Raw genomic sequence first — 20620 nt, forward strand, 5'->3', positions numbered from 1 at the left:
ATCGATGATTGGTCTAGTTGTGCCGTCTTCATATACCGCGATGCAGATTGGTTAAGGACCCAGACCAGCAAAGACTCTCTGACCTCGTTATCGGGCTAACAGATTATGTTGGCTCCCGCGGAACCCTTCAAGCGATGAAACCTAGGGGATTATGGGTCCAGTTTGGCGGTGGGCTGAGCGTAAGCCACCCTCCGTGGCTCTTTTAGGCGGAGACGAAGAGATGTCCTATTTACGACTGTGCTCATCACTCATGGTTCTATGAAGAAAAACTCACCTTCTTTACATCTCGCTCTATCTCTCTTCGTCACTGCTGTAGCCATTGGAACCTTATTGTCGTTTTCCTACGCACTATGTCTTCTGCTCCCAAGGCCAATGTCCCCAAGATCGATGTGTCACCCTTGTTTGGTGACAATATGGAGGAGAAGATGAAGGTCGCGCGCGCGATTGATGCTGCCTCGCGCGACACCGGTTTCTTCTACGCGATCAACCATGGAATCGATGTGAATCGACTCTCGCAAAAGACCAAGGAATTCCACATGTCCATTACAGATGAAGAAAAATGGGACCTTGCTATTCGCGCCTACAACAAGGAGCACCAGGACCAGATCCGGGCTGGGTACTATTTGTCTATTCCAGGCAAAAAGGCCGTGGAATCCTTCTGTTATCTGAATCCTAATTTCAAGACGGACCACCCTCGCATCCAATCGAAGACACCTACTCACGAGGTCAACGTGTGGCCCGACGAGACGAAGCACCCGGGCTTCCGCGACTTCGCCGAGCAGTACTACTGGGATGTGTTCGGGCTCTCAACAGCTTTGCTGCGAGGTTATGCTTTGGGACTAGGCAAGGAGGAGGACTTCTTCAGCCGCCACTTCAAGAAGGACGACGCTCTCTCATCGGTCGTTCTCATCCGTTACCCCTTCTTAGACCCCTACCCACCCGCCGCCATTAAGACCGCAGCGGATGGCACCAAATTGAGTTTTGAATGGCATGAAGATGTGTCGCTCATCACCGTCCTGTACCAATCCAACGTGCAGAACCTGCAAGTGGAGACTCCTCAAGGTTACCTTGACATCGAGGCAGACGACGCCGGCTACCTGATCAACTGCGGCAGCTACATGGCACACATCACCAATAACTATTACCCCGCCCCCATTCATCGGGTAAAATGGGTGAACGAGGAGCGCCAATCACTTCCTTTTTTTGTTAATCTGGGCTTTGACGAGACGGTCCAACCGTGGGACCCTCGGCACCCCGACGGCAAGACGGAGAAGGAGCCAGTGTCCTACGGCCAGTATCTGCAGAACGGCTTGGTTAGTCTGATCAACAAGAATGGCCAGACCTAGCAGGAGGGCTAGCCGAAGCTACCTAGTCATAAATTGATTGCCCTAATGCAGAAATATGCACATCTTACGTATTGGTTCGAAATAGTTTATGCTGCAGCCGATGGCCCCATCTAGAAGAAGACCGTGAACTGCCAGCCTGTCCTTCTTGTCTTGTAAGATGATACTGCCAAGAGGTTACCTAATACATTGCTTTCTTCAGCTCCAGTGTGCCGAAGCCATTCCCTTGGCATTTGCCACTACGTGGATGACTTTTTGTTTGCTGAATTGACCTCCACAGCTTTACATACGCCGAGATGCTAGGTGCGCTCTGCGTCGAATAACGGAATGAGAGCAATTAAACAGCTTCTGATTGGCGTTGAGCATAGCCAGAATGCAACCCTAAACAAAGTCTGCAGAACGCTAAACATGCGGATAGTGGAAAGTGGATTTATATCTCGTGTTGGACTCCACCCGGTTCCAATGGCTGCGTTTGGGTCCAAGCGATAAGGTAATTTGCCAGGGGCCATCTTAGTCTACCGATGTTTGCAAGGCTATCTTAGGCAAGGTCATCCAAGGCATACTACTACTACGTAGTATGTACCACTCATGCTACTACTCCCGAGTAGTATGTTTCCCACTCGATTCAATATTGTGGCTTGGTTATAGTAAAGTGGACCAGGAAAAATATTTAATTAAAAATCAATATGTCTCAGCGTGCCTTCCCACCGGGATAATCAAACCCCAAGGCTGCGTCTTTCATCTCTGTCCAATTCAGCTGTTTGCTAAACGACGGCCCACACCCAACATGCTTCAAGTTACTTGTCAAGGCACCCCCTTCGAGGTAGGCCCTTTACTGCATGTCGCATTTCTTCGTACCATCGGTCAAGGTCTAACCTAGTCCAGATTGGGTACCAACATGGCTCAACCGCCAAAGCTGTAATCGCCAAATCCCTCAAATTCGCCGTCGGTCTTATCCGAGGGAAAACCAAGAAAACAGAAGACGAGCTTAAGCAGATCCTGACGGAGCTGGGAAGTGTGATTGAGAAGAGATGGCCCAGATATTACGAGGAGATTCGCGGTGAGTGTTGCTCCAGTCGTCCTACTTTCTTCTGTATCATGCTGACAGGGGCTCGTAAAAAACCAAAGGTATTGCAAAGGGCGCCGAACGCGATGTCTCCGAGATCGTCATGCTTAATACACGCACAGAATTTGCATATGGCCTCGTCGAGGCCCGTGATGGCTGCACCACCGTCTATTGCAAGCTGGCCAATGGAGCGCTACAGGGCCAGAACTGGGATGTACGTTAAGGCATTTTTCTTCCTCAATCTCACCCTGTTGAAGTTGGCGCTGACATTTACATTTCCATTCTCTCCTGAGTTCTAGTTCTTTACTGCTACCAAAGAGAATCTGATCCAGTTGACCATCCGTCAGCCCGGCCTACCCACCATCAAGATGATTACGGAAGCTGGAATTATCGGCAAAGTTGGATTTAACAGTGCGGGGGTTGCCGTCAACTACAATGCTCTTCACCTTCAGGGCCTGCGGCCCTCTGGACTTCCTTCGCATCTTGCCCTCCGCATGGCGCTTGAGAGCACTTCCCCTTCCCAGGCCTATGACCGGATCGTGGAGCAAGGTGGAATGGCCGCCAGCGCCTTTATCATGGTCGGCAACGGGCAAGAGGCATACGGGCTGGAATTCTCCCCCATCAGCCTCCGAAAGCAGGTGCTCGACGCGAAGGGCAGGCTGGTGCACACCAACCACTGTTTGCTCAACCACGGTGAAAATGCGAAAGAACTCGATCCGTTACCGGACTCGTGGAGTCGCCATCAGCGTATGGAGCATCTCCTCGATGGGTTCGATGGTACCAAAGAAGCATTCTCTCGCCTCTGGGAGGATGAAGACAATTACCCCTTTAGCATCTGTCGGGCATATGAGGAGGGCAAAAGCAGGGGATCCACTTTGTTCAACATCATGTACGATCATACTCGCCGAGAGGCCACTGTGCGTTTTGGCCGGCCGAAGAACCCGGATGAGACATTTGTCTTGCGGTTTGACGAGGAGGACAAAAGGTCTGCCCTCAATGCTAAACTTTGAAGGGCCACTTTGACTGACAAGCGTGTGCCAGTGTTGTATCCTGATTTCTCTGTACATAGCTCATTCTGAACATATGTCGTATGTAGAACGGTGAAGAAGAGCTTCACAAGAAGTTAATGAGGTTCTTGAATATATATCTTTTCAATGACTTAATCACGCTATATATAAACTGTTGGATCCAGAAATATTAATATCTTTAGTTAGATAATCCGATGGTTCAAGAACCAGCTATTTCAGATCTACACCTCTCCCCTTAGGAGTTTGATTTTATATGCTGTGAATCAGATTTCTAATTTACAGAGATATTTTTTTGTGTTACCTACTAGTCTCTTTAAATGGAAAATAAAAGAAATCTATACCAGGGTCGTTATGTCACAGAGGAGGACTCGGTCAGTTGTTTTTATATAATTAGATTATCGGAACTTTTTAGCTCAACTAAAGACCTCAGAAGTTGCAAAATTCATTTGATACACAGTCCTTCATCATGCCAGTGTGCCAACACATCTCGGACTACTCCCTATGTCAGTAGTATATTTCTAGTAAGATTCTGTTATGATATATCTCATCATTTCTGCTGACTAGAAACGCCCTCTCAGTGCCTGTGACTGCGTACTGTTCATCGAGGTAGAAGTGCCATAGTTTGTCAGGGTAGATCATAACTTGTTCCTCCGTTCTCACTTGCTTTTGACAAAATATTCTATCTGTGGTGGCACTCTCCCTAGCTTGGTCACCGTCTACCGATGTTCCCGACGGGAGGCTACGTTATCCTGAAGTCATATACTCATGGTGCAATATTACCCGATGGCAACCAGTCAGAATGCCTAGGCAACAGGGCTCCAACGCTGTCGGGACATACTTCCTGGCCTTTAGGAGTGTAGTTCATAAGCCTGTACGTGGGGCTTACATTATTGCAGAAGATCGTGAGGGGAAATGTTTCTAGGAAGGGGTGTCCGCGGTGAGCATAAACAAGAGTAGGATTACCCATAGCTGTATATTTAAAGTATCTGAATAATTGGGTCAATCCGACCCCAGAACCCGCCATTGGCTGTGTGAATATTCATTAGCTAAAAGGCTGGCATGTAGCTCTGAATTTACTCCATTGGGAGAATATTGCTGAATAGCATCCGATGGTAGCCTTTCACTTTTCATTCTTATGCTATAAGTTTGGCCCGTATTAATGTATGGTTGAGCCAGGATATGCCATGGACGATACGGTCCGTGGTTCCAGCTACCATTTAGGGTGGATCAGGATCTGGACCGCCCTTGTTTCAAGGTATTAGTGCTCAACATCGCCTCGCAAATCCCCGCAGTTCCACAAATATAGGAGATGGGAGAGGGTCTGTGCTGGTGGAGGTAATGGATGGAGTACAGAAATTGTTTATTGATGCAGTGCTTTCACCATGTGTGTTAAGATCCAATAGATACATACACTAAGCAGAACCAGAATTAGTTGCGAAAGATTTTCTATATTGCTAGTAGTTACAATGGCCAACGTTGAGCGAGGAGATTACTGTATATACCAACTTAGGATCATTAGCCCTTATCCTCTAAAGTTTGACAAACTGCAGTGGCAGTGCTCTAGGTACCCGACTTCCCAGCTTTAGAGATATTCCTTACCTATGGTGCCTCTTGACTTTTGAGTTACACTCCGTTGGGCTATCATTTATAATATGTGGCGTTTTCCCTCTGTCCGTTGGGACAACCCAACAATTTCCTCTTCCTGTCACTTGACGTATATGATATAAAGATCTATGATCCCTAACTTAAAATTTGGCTTCATATATGGGTGTCCAGGCAATTCCACACCCTATAGTTGACGTATGTTTGCGCCCAATCCAAACATGTCTTTTACTCTGTTTTGACGTATGCTCGGGTATACTTTCCATGGCCATATCATGCCCTATAAGCAAATTCAGAGAACAATGGCTATATATATCAGCCGGTGTTATCCTCGATTCCCGTCAATTATTCTATATCCAACTCGTCTCGAATCTTCTCAATACCCTCTTAATACAATATCACTATCAACAGCAGATATCTTCATTCAAACCCAATCATCATGTCTTCTCTTGGCAGCACCGATCTTGCCGGCTTGACGACCGATGACAAGAGCCTGTATCTCTTCTACCAAAGGTCCGGCTACATTGTCGAGGCCTTCTCCGAGGAAGGTGGCCCTCCAACACAGACATCTGTGCAAGTCGCCGCAGACGCGCAGAGTGGCGGTTCCCCTCTGACTGCCTACTACGTCAAAGAGGATCTGAACTATGACAAGCATTCCACGGCATGTGTACACTGAGATACTATGATAAAGGTAGCTCTGCTAACAGCAACCTATAGATTCACATGATCTATCTCAACAAAGAAGGACACTTGGTTGAAAAGGTCAGACGGGTTTCCTCAGACAAGTGGGAAGACGCTCCCAAGCCTCCAGGCCATGCCGCAGAACACTCGCGCATCACCAGTGGTGTGTCGCAGAGAGGTCTCGACCGGGAAAGCTCCCATGTAACCCAGCTGGTTTTCTTCACGAGGTGGGGGTTATGCCACATAAACATGCATCATGACAGTACTGATAGGGTAACAGCCGGGAGGAGCAGGGGAAGTCGCCCATTACTGAACTTCGCCGGGATAACAAGGGCAATTTCCGTCTGGAGCACGTACTCTCAGACGAGCCTCTCTCGCTTCCCGGAACGCATCTCGCATGTATTGTCACTCGGGAGAACGTGGACTTGTATCACCAGGACCATGACAAGAATATCAAGTGGTGGAGATATGAGGCCGAACGCCGGCGCTGGGAAAGTAAGTTATCACCTCCCCTAACCCCAGATACCTTTGCTTCTAGCAAAGCTGATCATCTGTCTCTTATCTAGACAAGGGAAAAGTGCTTGAGGGCAGCAGAGTCATGGTAAGGACTCCCTTGGCTTCTGTGCACTTTGAAGGCAAGAACCACATTCTCTATGCCGATGATCAGATGAGACTGCGGGACTACGTCGACGGCAAAACTATTGACGTTGTAAGGAGAGTCTATGAAGACGCTGGCATCAATGCCATGGTGTACCGCAACAAGATCATCTTGTTCTACAAGATGGTTGAACCCGAGGGAGCGATCGGCACTGCGTCCTTCACGGAGGGCAGGTGGAAGGAAGAGGGCGTTTTCATCAAGCCTTGACTTCAGGAAGAAGGTATTTTCACCAGTGAGATTGGACATGCCTCCTTGACTTTGCTTCTTTAGCTTTGCTTCCTTGACTTTGCTTGTTTGGGTTTGCTTCCCTGGTTTTGCTGTTTTTGAGTGGCGTCATGTTAAATGCTTTTGGACGACTATCTCTGTTGTGCCTTTGCTTTTGCTTCTTCGTGAAACTGTTGACAGATTGAAAAAATAGTTAGGTGTTGAATTTTACTCATTTTGCGATCTTTATAACTTTATCTCGACGACTGATGTGCGTATAAATTAGCTCCTTGTTTAAAAGGAGACACTTCTCCCACGCTCATAGTGCGCATACAAATTGAGGAGCTACTCGAGCCCGAGTATTAGATCTTGGTTCAGTGTGCGATTGAAACTCGTGTAGTGGTGACGTTTGAGTTTCATATTAGTTTGGCAATCTAGATATCACTCGTGTCCAATTCTCTTAAAGACGTATCAAGAGTGAAAGAATGCTCTGTTTCAGTCTGAATTAAAGAGAAAGGCCATCGGTATACCCCACTTGAGACCAAAACAGAAAGTAATAACTAGTTATTTACTCCTAATTAATAAGCTTGTTGAATTTATGGTAGGAAAAGCAGTGTAAACACAACAACTGGGCGCATGAACTGGCTCCGACCCCGGTAAAACACCAGCCAGCCTACTTGCAGCGTATTCTCTGGCACAGCTTATCGATCTTTATTTGTCTCTTTTCCATATCCAGAGATCACTCAAATCTCCCAAAATGAATTCAGAGAGCAATGCAACCCATGTGATCGATCCAAACGGAGATGTAATGATCACCCTGCAGAACGCAAACAAAGGCTTGGACAGTTTCAGTGAAGAAAATTCCAACCCCAAAAAGAAGCGCAAGACGTCACAAAACCCAGAATTCCGCATCTTAGTTTCTTCAAGCCACCTCACTTCCGTCTCGCCAGTTTTCAAAAGCGCCCTTGATGGAACTTGGAAGGAGGGCCATGCACTCCGCACTGCAGGCTCAGTCAATATCACCGTGGACGGTTGGGATCTCGAGGCACTTCTCATTCTGCTGAGAATTTGCCATTGCAAGAACGACCAAATTCCTCGAACGCTTAGCGTTGTACTTCTTGCAAAAGTCACTCTTTTGGTCGATTATTATCAATGTTTCAATGTCCTGCGATTCTTCGCAGATACGTGGATTAGTTCTTTAGAGCAGAGCTTTCCAACACAATACTCGCGAGAAATACTGCTATGGTTGTGGATATCTTGGGCTTGGAAAATGCCTGCCCTCTTTGAAAAGGCAACAGAGATTGTTATAAGCCAAGCTACGGATTCAATTGCCTCGCTTGGTTTACCAATCCCCCAGAGGATCATTGGTAAAACCAGTTACATCACTGCTTGACAACCCTCTACTAATGGGTCCTATAGGCGATATCAACAAATCGAGACTAGAGACAATTCAGTATATTTTTTCCTCTCTAGACAGCCTTCAAATTTCTCTCCTTGAGGGAAAGCGTGGCTGCTCTGTTGGGTGCAGGTCAATGATGCTTGGTACTTTGCTGTTACACAGGCATTCGAACGGTTTGCTCACACCAGTTGGCACAGCAACTCTTGTCGGTCTAAAGGCCAGGGATCTTGTGACAAAAGTGAGTAATCTTAGCCTCCCAGTGTGGCATTCAGAAGTGGTCCGCAATGGTCGAGCTTTCAACTGCCATCAGGATATTTTGTCTTGCTTGAATTCGGAATTGAAGCTACGTCTCCGGGGTCTTGATCTTCATATCAAACAAAGCAAATAACATTTATGAGTGTCCTTGATGTGACCCTATTACGTGATGCTGTCATTGCAAGCTCCTGGGCCTTTACTTGAACTGCTTCTTTGTTTGTTCTTCTCCTGTCTTTTGCTTTTCGGCTTCTATTACGCTCTTCTCATCATATCTACCAGCAATAACATAGCAAGTGACTACAGATAGGAGAATCTAGATGCTGTAAACAAGTGCGCACAGTTCAGTATTTCCCCAGCGAAAGGTATTTGGGCTAAATGCAATCTGCTGCAGAGTCTAAGCCATGGTCGTTCTGGCCATGCCAAGTTTGTATACCAACACTAGGATTGTTGCTTTAGGCCTGAGTCCACTATCGAGTACAAGAGCTTGTTTATGGTCCTTCTTACAAAAGCCCTTTTAAGTCACCGGGTCGACCGGTGTGGTAAGCAATGAGATCCAAATCTCAACCAGTCTCGTAGCAAAAGCGAATGAATTAAGTATCTAAATGTCACGAGATAAATGAATAGCACATGACACCCCTCCTATAGTTAGGAATACCGAGTACTATATACTAAGAACTCTAGGCTGATCCTCAATTCAACTCTCGTTCAACCTCCAGTCCTTCCAAAGCTTAACTCTCAAGTTTCAGGTTACTTTGGAAGATGGAATAGGCTTTGATAAATCCGGTAAATCCCAGTTTGATCCCATTGTGGCAATTTGGTAAACACATAACAAACGAATACAGAAAATGGGAAAATATGAAAAGGAACTTTTTTCAACATTCAATTTGCACAACTCCTCACATTCGGGCAGGTCTTGACTTTCTCTCACTGAGTCTCAGTTGCCCTTGGGCCCACTCTCTCAGTAAGCGAACAATGCCTTTGATCTCGTTCTCGGTATTGTCAGCGTGTATGACAATCCGAATTCGATTCTTGTCCTTAGGCACCAGGGGAAAGTTTGCCGTATTGACCCAATACTTGGCCTGGTGTAAATGTTGTGCCAACTCCTTTGCCTTTCCTGGCTGCATCACTATTGCAGCTATGGGGGCCAGGAAGGCCTGTGATCGCCAGGTCCTCTCGGTCGGAAGACTAAAAATACCCTTTTCTTTTGCATGCTTCCACTCAACGCTTGTCGTCAGCGTCTGGTAGAAGTACTGCAAATTCCTCTGCAGTCGGCATCGACGCTACGATACAGAGTTAGCCGGTTAGAGCCTTGCCATAGAAGGTTAAACGAACCCTTTCTCCCTCTTCACTGGCTAGCAAACCATAGCCAGCCTTCACGGCTGATACGGTAAGAAAGCTTGGAGCTGTGCTGAAAATGACGCTGCGAGCATAGTTGAGAAGCGCGAATTTAATTGTTTCGTTGGCCAACACTACCGCTATTTTCGCTCGTTAGACCCTATGGAGACAAAGCACGGAACGATGATTCTTACCTCCTGTCGAGCCTAGCGCTTTCCCACACGTCTGGAGTCGTATGCCAAAGTCAGCTTCCAGCCCATAATGGCAGATGAACCCCGAGCCGTTTGGTCCGACAACTCCATTGGAGTGGGCCTCATCGATTGCAAGCACATAATTGCCCTGCGGAATAGTGTCTCGGACAACATTCACCATCTCCTGAACTGGAGCCAAGTCGCCATCCACGCTGTAGAACGATTCCAGTGATATAAAGACAACCTGTTCCCCTTCAGAGACAGCAGAGTGCCCAGCTTGGATGTCCTTCAGGCAGTCTCGAAGAGATTCACAATCGTTGTGCTTAAATGGGACAGTCGTGGCTCGGCCTCGTCTCATGCCGTCATGAATACTTGCGTGCACGTATTCGTCATAAACGACAAAGTCACCAGGCTGTGGGATTGCAGACCAAACGGCCACATTGGCATCATACCCCGAGCTAAAGAACATGGCCGACTCAGCACGGTGGAACTGAGCCAAGTCACGCTCAATGTCCTCTAGATACTGCTTGGTGCCATCTAAGATACGTGAAGAGGTGCTTCCGACAGTGAAATTAGGGTGTTTCAGAAGCTCGCGCAAAAGTGCCATCGATAGAACACCGGAGGATGACAGAGAGAGGCTGTCGTTAGACCCAAAGTCTGTCATTTGAGCCAGAGTAGCCGCAGAGGGGGGGTCAATAAGTCGACCCTCTTCACGGCGGTTGTCCAGCACAGCCTGGAGCTTATGGCAGAGAATATCGAGCCCCACACTCATATTGTTTTCTTGATGAGCCCTGCTTCTATGTTTCCGAGACACTGCAGCCTGTCTACCTTTATATAGTACTACCGGACTGCATCACATACTACAATTTCTCCAGTACGTTTAACTTCAGTGATATCGCGTATACTCATAGCGCCACATCCTGCTGAGTTTTGGGACACAAAACCTGATGGTGCCATATCTTCCGCGGCAAGTATCAATGACAACCCTCATAATGTGGCACTCTAGCATGTCAGTGGCACAATAGGCTCAGTTTTACTCGTGTCGAAACGTCAGGCTCCAGGTGACTTTACTCACAGGGCCCGTGCTTACCGGGCCCAGTGTGTCAATATCCAAGGCCCTATCAGGTGTATCAAGCATCCTTGGAAATACATGAAGTCTAGACGTCAATCGCTCATGTAGCGATCCAGTGAACGTAAGGAAGAGCGCTTTCTATGTGGTTTGGCGAACCCACAATGCAGCTCTCGGAACTCAATATGGAGGATTCGAACAGGAAATCGACAAATCAGCTCCTACACTAAACTAAGCGCCCCCACAGTTCTTCACCCCCCTTGTCAATTCCGAATATACATTCAGGATTAAATTCCACAACGTCATACCAGGGTCATCAACCATGTCTATTGCATTGTGGCATGAAAATTGTCACCGGTTGATCCCAAAGAAAGTGTACTAGATCTGCAGGATAGGTTTGGCACCTAGGCTTGGATGAGCCCACTCAGCTAGCGCAAGGTCAGTAGCGGTATGTCATATATTGACGTTGATGGAGGTAGTATCTAGAGGCAAGGACTAAGAATTGCACACGACTTGGCCCTGCTCACTTCCTGTCACGCCACAAGTTTCAGGTCATGCGCGTCTGTTTTTTGCATTCCCAACAAGTCTATGACCTCCTAATTCAACCATGCGAGGATTGGTTAGACTGGATACCCACATGGTGGACTTCGATATGATAACTGTGAGAAACTCAAACATACTTGGCCACCACCTTGGCAGGAATAGTGACACCATCAAGAACCGAATCAAGACGGTGAGAAACGATAACAAGAAGCTGGTAGGATAGCCTTGCTTTTCCATTTCACCTTACGGCATAGTGATGCAGAGCAACTAAGAAGCTCTGGATGAGGTGCGAGCACAAAACAATCAGTTGTCAGATCTTTTTTGTGTAAGTCTATTGCCTACTCAGGTCCTTTATATCATCTAGCTGCTTGATCAGTAAATTTCGACAAATTCTTACTCAACTATACTCTTTAACGCTTATCCTTGCAACCATGGAACGAATTATCTCTGCACATGCTCAGCAAACCCCAGGTGCAACCGCCATTATTGATGGAGCATTCACCTTCACGTACGGCGAACTGGTTGCTAAGTCGAATGCATTAGCTCAGACACTGAGAAAAGAGGTCGAGATATCCACGGAGGAACCAGTTGGAATTCTTCTCGATTCAGGGAGGTTACAAGTTGTTGCTCAACTTGCTGTCTTTCTGGCTGGAGGCACCTGCGTACCGATTGAGCCCTCCTTTCCAGAGCGTCGAATCAAGTCCATGTTACAAGATGTCCAAGCTAAACATGTCATTATGGAAATGCCTAGAACCCTGACGCTCCGTGGATTCAATCATATCTACTTCAGTGATATCGAAAAGCATTCTACCTCTGTCGTTCCCAATTTAGGGTTTGGCCATCGGGTCAAGCGGAGCCACATACTCTTTACATCTGGTTCAACCGGGAAACCCAAGCCGGTTCAGGTCCAAGCAAGTAGCATATTGCATCTTGCCACAAAGACTCCAGTGACACCACTTTTTCCAGAAGACCGAGTGGCACAATTCAATAGTCCCGGCTTCGACCTCAGCCTTTTCGAGATCTGGGTCACCCTGATTGCTGGTGCAACCATTGTGGTCACTCCACGTCATGTAGTCACAGACCCTGATGCTCTCCCTACGTTCCTTAGGGAGCAAAGTATAACGATCATCATAATCACTGCGGCGCTGTTTGAGACTATTGCCTTTGCTTCTCCTGGAGCGTTCGAATCGCTACGTCACGTTCTCACGGCGGGTGACGTCGCCAATGCGCGGGCGATGAGGAGTGTATTAGAAACACGTCCTCCCCGGCATCTGTGGAATACATACGGACCTACCGAGTGTACTACTCTGACAACTATGTTTGAAGTGACACTTAAAGACACTCGCCGTGAACGTATCAGCATTGGACAGCCCGTGGGAGATATGAAAGTCATCTTACTAGACGAAGATCAGAAGCCTATCCTTGACTGCGGGAGACGCGGAGAAATTTGCATTGGAGGCCCTCAACAATCCTCTGGATATTTTGCCCGGCCATCGGAGACTGAGAAATCCTTCATCCGTCTACGTAAACAGGATCTCGGGATTCCGGAAGAGGATGGTCTTATGCGTCTCTATCGCACTGGCGATATAGGTGCATGGCAATATGGATCCCGTTGTCTCGACTTTCTGGGCAGGTCAGATACACAGATCAAGTTCCGCGGATTTCGAGTAGAACTAGGAGAGATTGAATGCGTCCTGCAATCTCATGAGCAAGTTCAGGCGGCGGTCGTTGCTTGACAGCCCTCACTAACAGAAGATGGAATGGAAGCATTAGTGGCCTTCGTTGTTCCGAAGGACATGGATTCTGTACATCCAGAGGACTTGAGGGACTTTGCTTCTAAACGACTTCCACAATACATGCTACCCAATGCGATGGAAATTTTGGAAAGGTTTCCCTTAACAGCAAACGGAAAATTGGACCGCAAGGCGCTGATAGATGGCCGGCTCAAGATGCTCGAAGAACAGAAACCCCTTCAAAATGGCACTGGAGAGAAACAAGACAAGACGACAGCGCTTTCTGACCTGTGCAAGAAGATTCTGAACATTCCACGTATCCACGATGACGATGATCTGTTTGCCCTAGGAGCCACGTCACTCCAAGCTGCGACTCTTCTTGCATTGATCCAAGACCGTCTAGGGTGCATGGTTACGATGGAAGACCTTTACAGTCATTCTACATTAACAAGTCTATCACAGCTTATCGAACTCAAGGAATCCGGGAGCACATGCAATGCGCCTGATAACACCAGGCTGTGGTTAGAAGACGTAAGTCGAGTCGATGATATTGAACTACTCCCTCACTGGGAATCCGAAGATGAGGGAAGGGTTTTTATCACAGGGGTGACCGGCTTTGTCGGAGCGCACTTTCTTCACTGTCTTCTTCGAAGGCCATCTGTCAAGCAAGTAGCTTGTCTAGCCCGCTCGAAGCAGAATATGAGTGCAACCACCCGCATCCGACAAGCCCTGGAGCGCTACGACCTGTGGGCTGATTGTGCGGAACACGAGCAAAAGCTTATTGTCCTTGACGGTGATCTCGTCGATAGCACTCTAGGCCTAGGAACAGAGCGCTTCAACTGGCTAGCCAACTGGGCATCAATAATTTTCCATCTCGGAGCTAAAGTGAATTTCTGTGAATCGTACCGCGAACACCACAGATCCAACGTAATCGGCACTTGTAATGCGCTCCGCCTGGCCGCTGCAGGTCGTCGCAAAGCCTTCCATTACTTTTCCACTATCGACGTGTGGGGCCCAACCGGCCTCATACTGGGAACCAAAGAGCTATACGAGGACGAATCCTTGATGCCACACAGCCAGGCCGTACGGTATGACCTAGGGTACTCGGGCAGTCAATGGACAGCTGAATCGATGGTACGTCGCATGCGTGACCGAGGTTTACCCACCGTCATTTACCGGCCGGGGTTCATCATCGGAGACAGTGTAACCGGACATAGCAATCCTGACGACTTTATGTCGCGGTTAATAGTCGGATGCATCCAACTGGGTACCTTTCCCAGACTGGACCAACGGCTAGAATATGTGACACTCGACTACGTGATCTCAGCCGCGATGCATATCGCCTCGTCTAATGAGAGCCTAGGACGATCCTACAGCCTTCTCTCCCCGGATCAGTCGAAATCAGTCACTGTGATTGATACCTGCCGTGTAATTAATGAGGCCGGCTACCCGGTGAAGATAATCGACTACAACGACTGGGTTGAACAGGTCTTCGCAAAGCAACGGCCGGATGGACCGCTGGCGTCCCTGTTGCCAATGTTCAGGGAGCGTGTCCTCGGGCGATTGACCCGCTGGGAAGTTAGTCAGTATACTCCGTATTATCGATCGGATAATACGGTCGAGGCATTGAAGGATCGGCCTGATATCCAGTATCAACCGCTGGATGCTCCGTTGCTGAAGAGGTATATCTCTTTTTGGAACAGGAAGGGATTCTATAAGGTGTGAACCAAAGTCTGGCTGTTCCCTCGTCCTTTTCATTGATGCAGCTCAGCTGCAGAAGTTTATCTACTTTTAACTCTCCCTGCAATACAATTGGCCTTTTCCACTTACACTACTCGACCATCACTACTCAGCGGAAAAAAAAAAAAAAAAAAAAGAAGCCGAATAACGAAGAAGGCAATCAGTTAAATTGTCAAGTCCATGCAAGGAAAGCTGTGCAAGCATAACCCCAGAATGTACCCCATCCATCAATCCATGCTATTTCGTCGTCTCTCCTATTGAACTTCCCCGGGTCACGGAAAGCTGGTCTGCATGGCATGTTCGCCCTCATTCATCGCATTAGCAGTACCAAAGCTATTCAATCTCATCTTGTGGAGTCGACATCTCGGTGAATATGCTCACATACTCGAGGAGTGAACATACCCGAGGAATGAACGCAGCTTCCTTCTCTATTTACTGTGCCGTCTAGCGCATGCTTCTGTACTAAGTCAAGGTGATGAGAATCCTCTCAAGGGTATACCGTTAAGGACAATCTCGTGGAAATGGGCTGGAGGGTATAATAACTGGCATTCCTACTATTTGCTAAAATACTAGCGTTTTCCTGTGAATTGAGGGTGCTAGAAATTCACACAGCTGAATCTACTACGTTTCAGGTTGGTAGACTGCATTAAGAGGTTTAGTATTCACTTTCAAGATAATTAAGTTGCTACTAAAGCTTTCATATTGCAAATAGATAGTAAAAGGTTAAGCATCTTCAGGACTGGGACAATCATTATGGCGGTAGAGAGACAAGGTCTCTGGTCCATTGTGTAGCGTTTTGAGGTAGATCTATCTAGTTAAAAGATTCCATTAAGCTCCAGAGCAAGCATGATTGACTATCCATCAGAAAAGATACGTTATATGTGGCGATCGGCCTCTATGACTGACCGATCCTCCTGACAAGGCAGGATGCACGTTGACAAGTAGTAGATGAGCGAGAAAAAGATCTACAAACTCGACTTCCCTCTCGTTTCGTAGGGAATAAGCAACACCAAGAACCCTGCAACTAAGAACAACACTCCACTCACGTACACCGGGCTGGTCGTCTGTACAGTAGCGAAGATGGCGATAATAGGGGCCATAATGCCTCCCACACGATTCGCGGCACTGACCAATGCATTGCCTGTTCCGCGGTCTTTGGTTTCGAACATCTCCGGGGTGTATGCGTACAGCACGGCATACAACAGGCTACTTGTGAAACTGTATGCGCAATTCCAGCCAAGAAGTGCCTCGGAGGTAGACGCCGTGGTCGACGCCAGTAGAAACGTCCCTGTCGCGATGGCAGCGAAGGTGAGAGTGCCCTTCCGGCCTAGACGGGGGAGTTCAACCATAGCGCCACCGACGAGACTACCGGGAACGCCGATAGCCGCGATGATGAGCGAGTTGCGGTAGGTGGTGTAGGTAGAGCCGTCCCCGAATTGGACGCCCCGGGTTTGTTGGAGGTAGGGCAGGAAGGCATTATAAAGGGGGAAGCCGAGTCCGATAAGAGTCCAGATCACAATCATCAAGCCGGTAGACCAGGCACGCAGTGGTGTGTTGAATAGCGCTCTGACGTGTGAAAGGCTGAGCGGTTCCATCAGCATGCGCATCTGATCGGATGTACTGAGACCTTGGCGCGGAGCATGCTGTTCACCTTCAAGGGTTATTAGTTCACTCAGATTCTCTAGCGACAGATCAGACGTTTTCCCGTTGCGACGGGCAACCTCGTGGACTACAGTTACGGCTTCGTGATTGCGGCCCTTGCCCATGAGATACTTCGGGGATTCATAAAGTGTGAAGAAGAGACAGCGGACAATACACATGAGCAGGGCCAGCCCGCCCATGCTGATCAAAAAATACCGCCAGCCCATGTTGTTGTCCCTGGTGCAAGTTTCTGCCGACGCACAGGTCAGATTGCCCAGCAGCGGCCATGCAACCAGGTTCGCCAGTAGCTGTGCCAGGGCCCAGTTGACGGACAAGACGGTCAGCAGGTACTGATGCGATCCCGGCAGGAACTCGAGGAAGATAGCCGAATCCACCGGTAGGTTACCCCCCACGCCGACCGACCACAAAGCCGCAAAGACGCCGACCGCTGCGAATGTAGGTGACCCAGCAGCTGCCAGGCCAAAGACGGCGGTGATGCCGATTGTGAGATTGAAAGCCCATCGTCGCCCGAAAAAATCGCAGCTAAACCCCCAGAAGAGCGCCCCGACCAACAGCCCGATATTCTGGGCGAGCGTCAACAGAGGCGGTTGAGCGACGTTGAATTCATAAGATATGGGCACGAGAATGAGCGAGGTGACGATTGGCCACAAATTATCGCTAGCCCAGCCAAACCCGATGACAGCGAACAGCTGCCACTGATATCGGCCCATTCCGATATCCTGGAGGGCTTGGTTCAGTACATCGGCGTTCGCTCGGTAAATGGACGTCGCAGCGCCATCGTATGACGGTGGCCGCGGCGACGAGGAAGGGTCGGGTTCGTCAAATTTGGGCGCTGAGTCGTCCATTGTCGGGAGGGGGGTATAATCTATCACCGATCTCTAAAGGTCGAGTGAGAGTGAGCAAGGCAAGTCATTGGAGGCAAGCAATCACCCTTAAAGGCTCACGAGCACATGGGAAATGGGACGGGAGAGGACAACGCTAGGTACAAAGGGTTCTAAGCAAAATGTACGACTCACGCTACTTTGAAGACGCATCTTGGTTGGTGTAGTATTAAATGACGGAATCAGCCGCCTCGATGGTATCATTCAAGGTAAACTGGATGCTACTCTTTCATCAGCCAGAGTTGCATTTGTAATGTCAACCAGGAAACGAGGTGAACTACATCGGTGACAGTTTAGTCGGAATCAAGGAGGAAAAGAGAGTAATAAAGCACGTAGAGGATCTGATAGACTCCACATGGATCGACTTCACATTGAAAAAGTACACAGTACTGATAGCTTAATGGACTATGTAAGAAAGAGAGTCGAGTCAACTATCGTCCCCGCAAGAGAATCTCCACCGACGCTTAATTAATTAATTAATGGGACCCGCGACGATGGCGGGAACGAGACACCGTGGCGAATGATGTGGCTTTCGCGGCACTGCCTGAGGCAGCCCCCGCCAGCGAACTGTAGGGCGTGGCGCCAGGGAAGAACGACGTGGGGATAGTCGGAATCGGGATCGAAGCGTCCGTTCCGAATGCGGTACTCAAATCATTTGGCATGCTGCTCGCATCGTATCCTGTCGGAGCGGCAGTTTCAGTGATAATAGTGCTATAAGTAGACGTTCCATCACCATTCTGCAGGCAAAATCCGCTTCCAAAACCATTCTCGCAGCTATAGGTCTGTTCATCCCCTGACTCTGTCCACAGTGCAAAGTCATCGATAGTGATATCAGTACAAGGTGCCTTTGCAGCACACACGATCTTAATCGGGCCTCTTGCCGCACCGTCTTCCTCGGTACCTTTCCAGTTGCGCACAGTGATGTTGTTCAGCTGTACGCCGTCTCCCGATACAGTGCTCATGCTGCTCCATTCACCATCAATATCCAAGGAGTAAGCATTACCATAACCTAATACATCCAGGGCATTACTATTAGTATGCGGCTCTACCGGTACCAAAATGAGGCATAAACATACCGATGAAGTTCTCCAATACCAAGTTCGAGACACTTCCACTGCCGCCGTTGCTCTTGATCATGTACATCTGGTTAGACTTCCAGGTGTAGACGTTGCGATACACCACGTCGCTGATGTTGGTGTCCGCACCCAACGATCCCATTGCACAACCTCCACTCCAGTTACAGTAGATATTTTCGACCAGGATGTTGTTCGCGGGACTCTATAATCCAGTCAGCGAGGTAAACTGTTGTACAAAAGATGCAGGGAAACCAACTTTAACCGTGACACATTCATCCTTGTTCGTCACCTCAACCTGAACACATATACCATTAGCCACAATTTCGAAAAGATTGTCGAAAACAAAATGTACAAAGAAACACGAAAAAGAAGAGAGAAAAGAAGCAGGAAATAACATACATCATGGACCCAAACATTCTCGCTCCAAACATCAACACCGTCCAAACCACCAGAATCGCCACCCCGTATAGCCATATTATAGACCTCTGCATTTTTACACGTATCCAAAGACAGATGGAAAGCAGGTGAGTCAACAAGTGCAACATCATGGACCGAGAAATCCGTCACATCATAGAACCGCAACAACCGGGGTCCATCCAGATTTCCATCCTTGTGAAATTCGTATCCCAATCCCTGAATTGCACCCTTGGATGTACTGCTGAAGAATTCAAAGTCCGACGAGTGCTCAATCATGAAAAGGTTTCCGCCGTCGCTACCAGAGCGGTAGATAATGCCGTCTAGCTGGATCGCGGATGCCTTACCCCCGGATAGCTTCAACCTGGAGGACATGGCATAATCACCCGATGGGATGTAGACTACGCCGCCCTCAGAGCAGTCGCTCCATGCTTTCTCAATGGCGGAGCCAATATCGGTCTCTTTGTCAGCTTTGGCGCCGTAGTTTTGAACGTTACAAGTTTTGGTGCTCGCTTTGGAGGCAGAGGAGGTCAGGGGACCGACATGGCCTGAGAGTTGGGCGTTGACCAGCAACGGGGAGAGGAGGGCGAGGGATAGGAGTGATAGAGAGTGCATTGTGATGATTGTTGGACACTCTTGAGTTTGATTCTTTGGCTCCGATACGACAAGAAGGGGTTACGAGATACGACCCGGATACTGTTGACTTCAAATACCTGTTTCTATCCTAAGTGTACTGATATAACCCTACCGGATCACTACTCCCAACAGCCCCATAGAGATCCTTAACATCATGCAACGGGATATTAAACGGTACAAGATCTGAGAGGAGATGTTTGAAACTTATCCCCTATTGTGACAGATCATCTCTCGTCTGACAGAGAGAACGCGAAACACTCGTCTATATGAAACAACAGGTGCGCTTGATAATATCCAGTGCTTGAGACATGATTCATGGTCAAATCAAATGCTTTCAGAGGTGTAAAATCTCACTGCCGATGTTGAAGCCGTGGGTGGATAAAGGAGGTGGATCCTTCACTACTTCTCTCCGGCGATGATCATGTCGGAGCTTACGTGCACGCGGCTGTTCGTCGTGTCAAATGGGCCGATCAGCGGGATCCCTTGCCCAGTACTGGGTACCATCGGCCCTAGGACGATATTGGGCACAGAGCCCATGACTCATAAAGGGGTAGTCTCCATCGTTCAGACCTAGTCGTGCTATAGTTCCCTCTTTTATATAGGTTGAGCGGCAGGTTCATCAGCGGACTAGAGCCCGGGCGGCATCTTTAGCTGATCTGGAGAAATGATAGAAGGCGGGAATCAGAACCACCATGTAATATCATCGGAGAGGTCGTAAATTCTCACAGTGAGCAATAAGGGCTAGTATCGACATGTCAGATACCTATGTGTGATTGCTGGACTGGACACTGTAGTTTGGTGAGGCTAAGGCCCTCCATGCCCTTTAAAACATCCTGGATAAGCCCCGTCTAAAGTGCTAAGATACGATTGCAATATTTTACCACATGAAACACATCTCCTGGTGAGTCGTATATGCCTGTATGACTCTGTCTAAGGTGAGCAGATGAACCTTGTCTAAGAACACACGGTCATGTTCCATTGTAATGGTGGCAGATTGGTAAATCTCCAGGATGTGGTAAAGAAGCATAGTTCATGTGCCAGGAAACGTACACAGGAAGAGAGGACATGTCGATGAGGAAGAAAAGGAGGGGGGAGGGGGGAGGG

General features: G+C 48.2%; 8 protein-coding genes across 8 annotated transcripts; 5 read left to right on the forward strand and 3 right to left on the reverse strand.

The window, feature by feature from the left end:
* The first annotated feature begins 88 nt into the window (after window positions 1-88).
* On the forward strand, window positions 89-1633 carry BDV37DRAFT_69341 (uncharacterized protein). Its single transcript, XM_032091076.1, has one exon. It carries the CDS (start codon window positions 351-353, stop codon window positions 1344-1346), a length of 996 nt encoding a protein of 331 aa, XP_031943593.1. The 5' UTR covers window positions 89-350; the 3' UTR covers window positions 1347-1633.
* Window positions 1634-2130: 497 nt separating this feature from the next.
* On the forward strand, window positions 2131-3419 carry BDV37DRAFT_270162 (Acyl-coenzyme A:6-aminopenicillanic-acid-acyltransferase 29 kDa subunit; the record flags this gene model as incomplete). Its single annotated transcript, XM_032084508.1, has 4 exons — window positions 2131-2166; window positions 2229-2403; window positions 2472-2623; window positions 2709-3419. 4 exons carry the CDS (start codon window positions 2131-2133, stop codon window positions 3417-3419), a joined length of 1074 nt encoding a protein of 357 aa, XP_031943594.1.
* A 2059-nt stretch (window positions 3420-5478) lies between these two features.
* BDV37DRAFT_270163 (uncharacterized protein) lies at window positions 5479-6585 on the forward strand (the record flags this gene model as incomplete). The annotated part of the gene is made up of 4 exons (XM_032084509.1): window positions 5479-5700; window positions 5757-5947; window positions 6001-6215; window positions 6287-6585. 4 exons carry the CDS (start codon window positions 5479-5481, stop codon window positions 6583-6585), a joined length of 927 nt encoding a protein of 308 aa, XP_031943595.1.
* A 754-nt stretch (window positions 6586-7339) lies between these two features.
* Window positions 7340-7975, forward strand: BDV37DRAFT_292478 (uncharacterized protein; the record flags this gene model as incomplete). Its single annotated transcript, XM_032089187.1, has 1 exon — window positions 7340-7975. The coding sequence occupies one exon, from the start codon at window positions 7340-7342 to the stop codon at window positions 7973-7975; it is 636 nt and encodes a 211-aa protein (XP_031943596.1).
* A 1157-nt stretch (window positions 7976-9132) lies between these two features.
* On the reverse strand, window positions 9133-10534 carry BDV37DRAFT_292479 (aminotransferase class I/II-fold pyridoxal phosphate-dependent enzyme; the record flags this gene model as incomplete). Its single annotated transcript, XM_032089188.1, has 3 exons — window positions 9133-9516; window positions 9569-9711; window positions 9766-10534. 3 exons carry the CDS (start codon window positions 10532-10534, stop codon window positions 9133-9135), a joined length of 1296 nt encoding a protein of 431 aa, XP_031943597.1.
* Window positions 10535-11805: 1271 nt separating this feature from the next.
* On the forward strand, window positions 11806-14832 carry BDV37DRAFT_270166 (non-ribosomal peptide synthetase; the record flags this gene model as incomplete). The annotated part of the gene is made up of 2 exons (XM_032084510.1): window positions 11806-13098; window positions 13168-14832. The coding sequence occupies 2 exons, from the start codon at window positions 11806-11808 to the stop codon at window positions 14830-14832; spliced, it is 2958 nt and encodes a 985-aa protein (XP_031943598.1).
* A 692-nt stretch (window positions 14833-15524) lies between these two features.
* BDV37DRAFT_243574 (putative sugar transporter) lies at window positions 15525-17832 on the reverse strand. Its single transcript, XM_032081452.1, has 3 exons — window positions 17672-17832; window positions 17526-17611; window positions 15525-17387 (listed from the first exon to the last, which is right to left on the reverse strand). The coding sequence occupies exons 2-3, from the start codon at window positions 17592-17594 to the stop codon at window positions 15813-15815; spliced, it is 1644 nt and encodes a 547-aa protein (XP_031943599.1). The 5' UTR covers window positions 17595-17611; window positions 17672-17832; the 3' UTR covers window positions 15525-15812.
* Window positions 17833-17866: 34 nt separating this feature from the next.
* BDV37DRAFT_281191 (RGase A) lies at window positions 17867-19495 on the reverse strand (the record flags this gene model as incomplete). Its single annotated transcript, XM_032086767.1, has 4 exons — window positions 17867-18399; window positions 18467-18668; window positions 18723-18761; window positions 18866-19495. 4 exons carry the CDS (start codon window positions 19493-19495, stop codon window positions 17867-17869), a joined length of 1404 nt encoding a protein of 467 aa, XP_031943600.1.
* Between the last annotated feature and the right edge of the window lie 1125 nt (window positions 19496-20620).

The sequence above is a fragment of the Aspergillus pseudonomiae genome, assembly GCF_009193645.1.
Source record: "Aspergillus pseudonomiae strain CBS 119388 unplaced genomic scaffold BDV37scaffold_18, whole genome shotgun sequence".
In the NCBI taxonomy this organism is placed as follows: domain Eukaryota; kingdom Fungi; phylum Ascomycota; class Eurotiomycetes; order Eurotiales; family Aspergillaceae; genus Aspergillus; species Aspergillus pseudonomiae.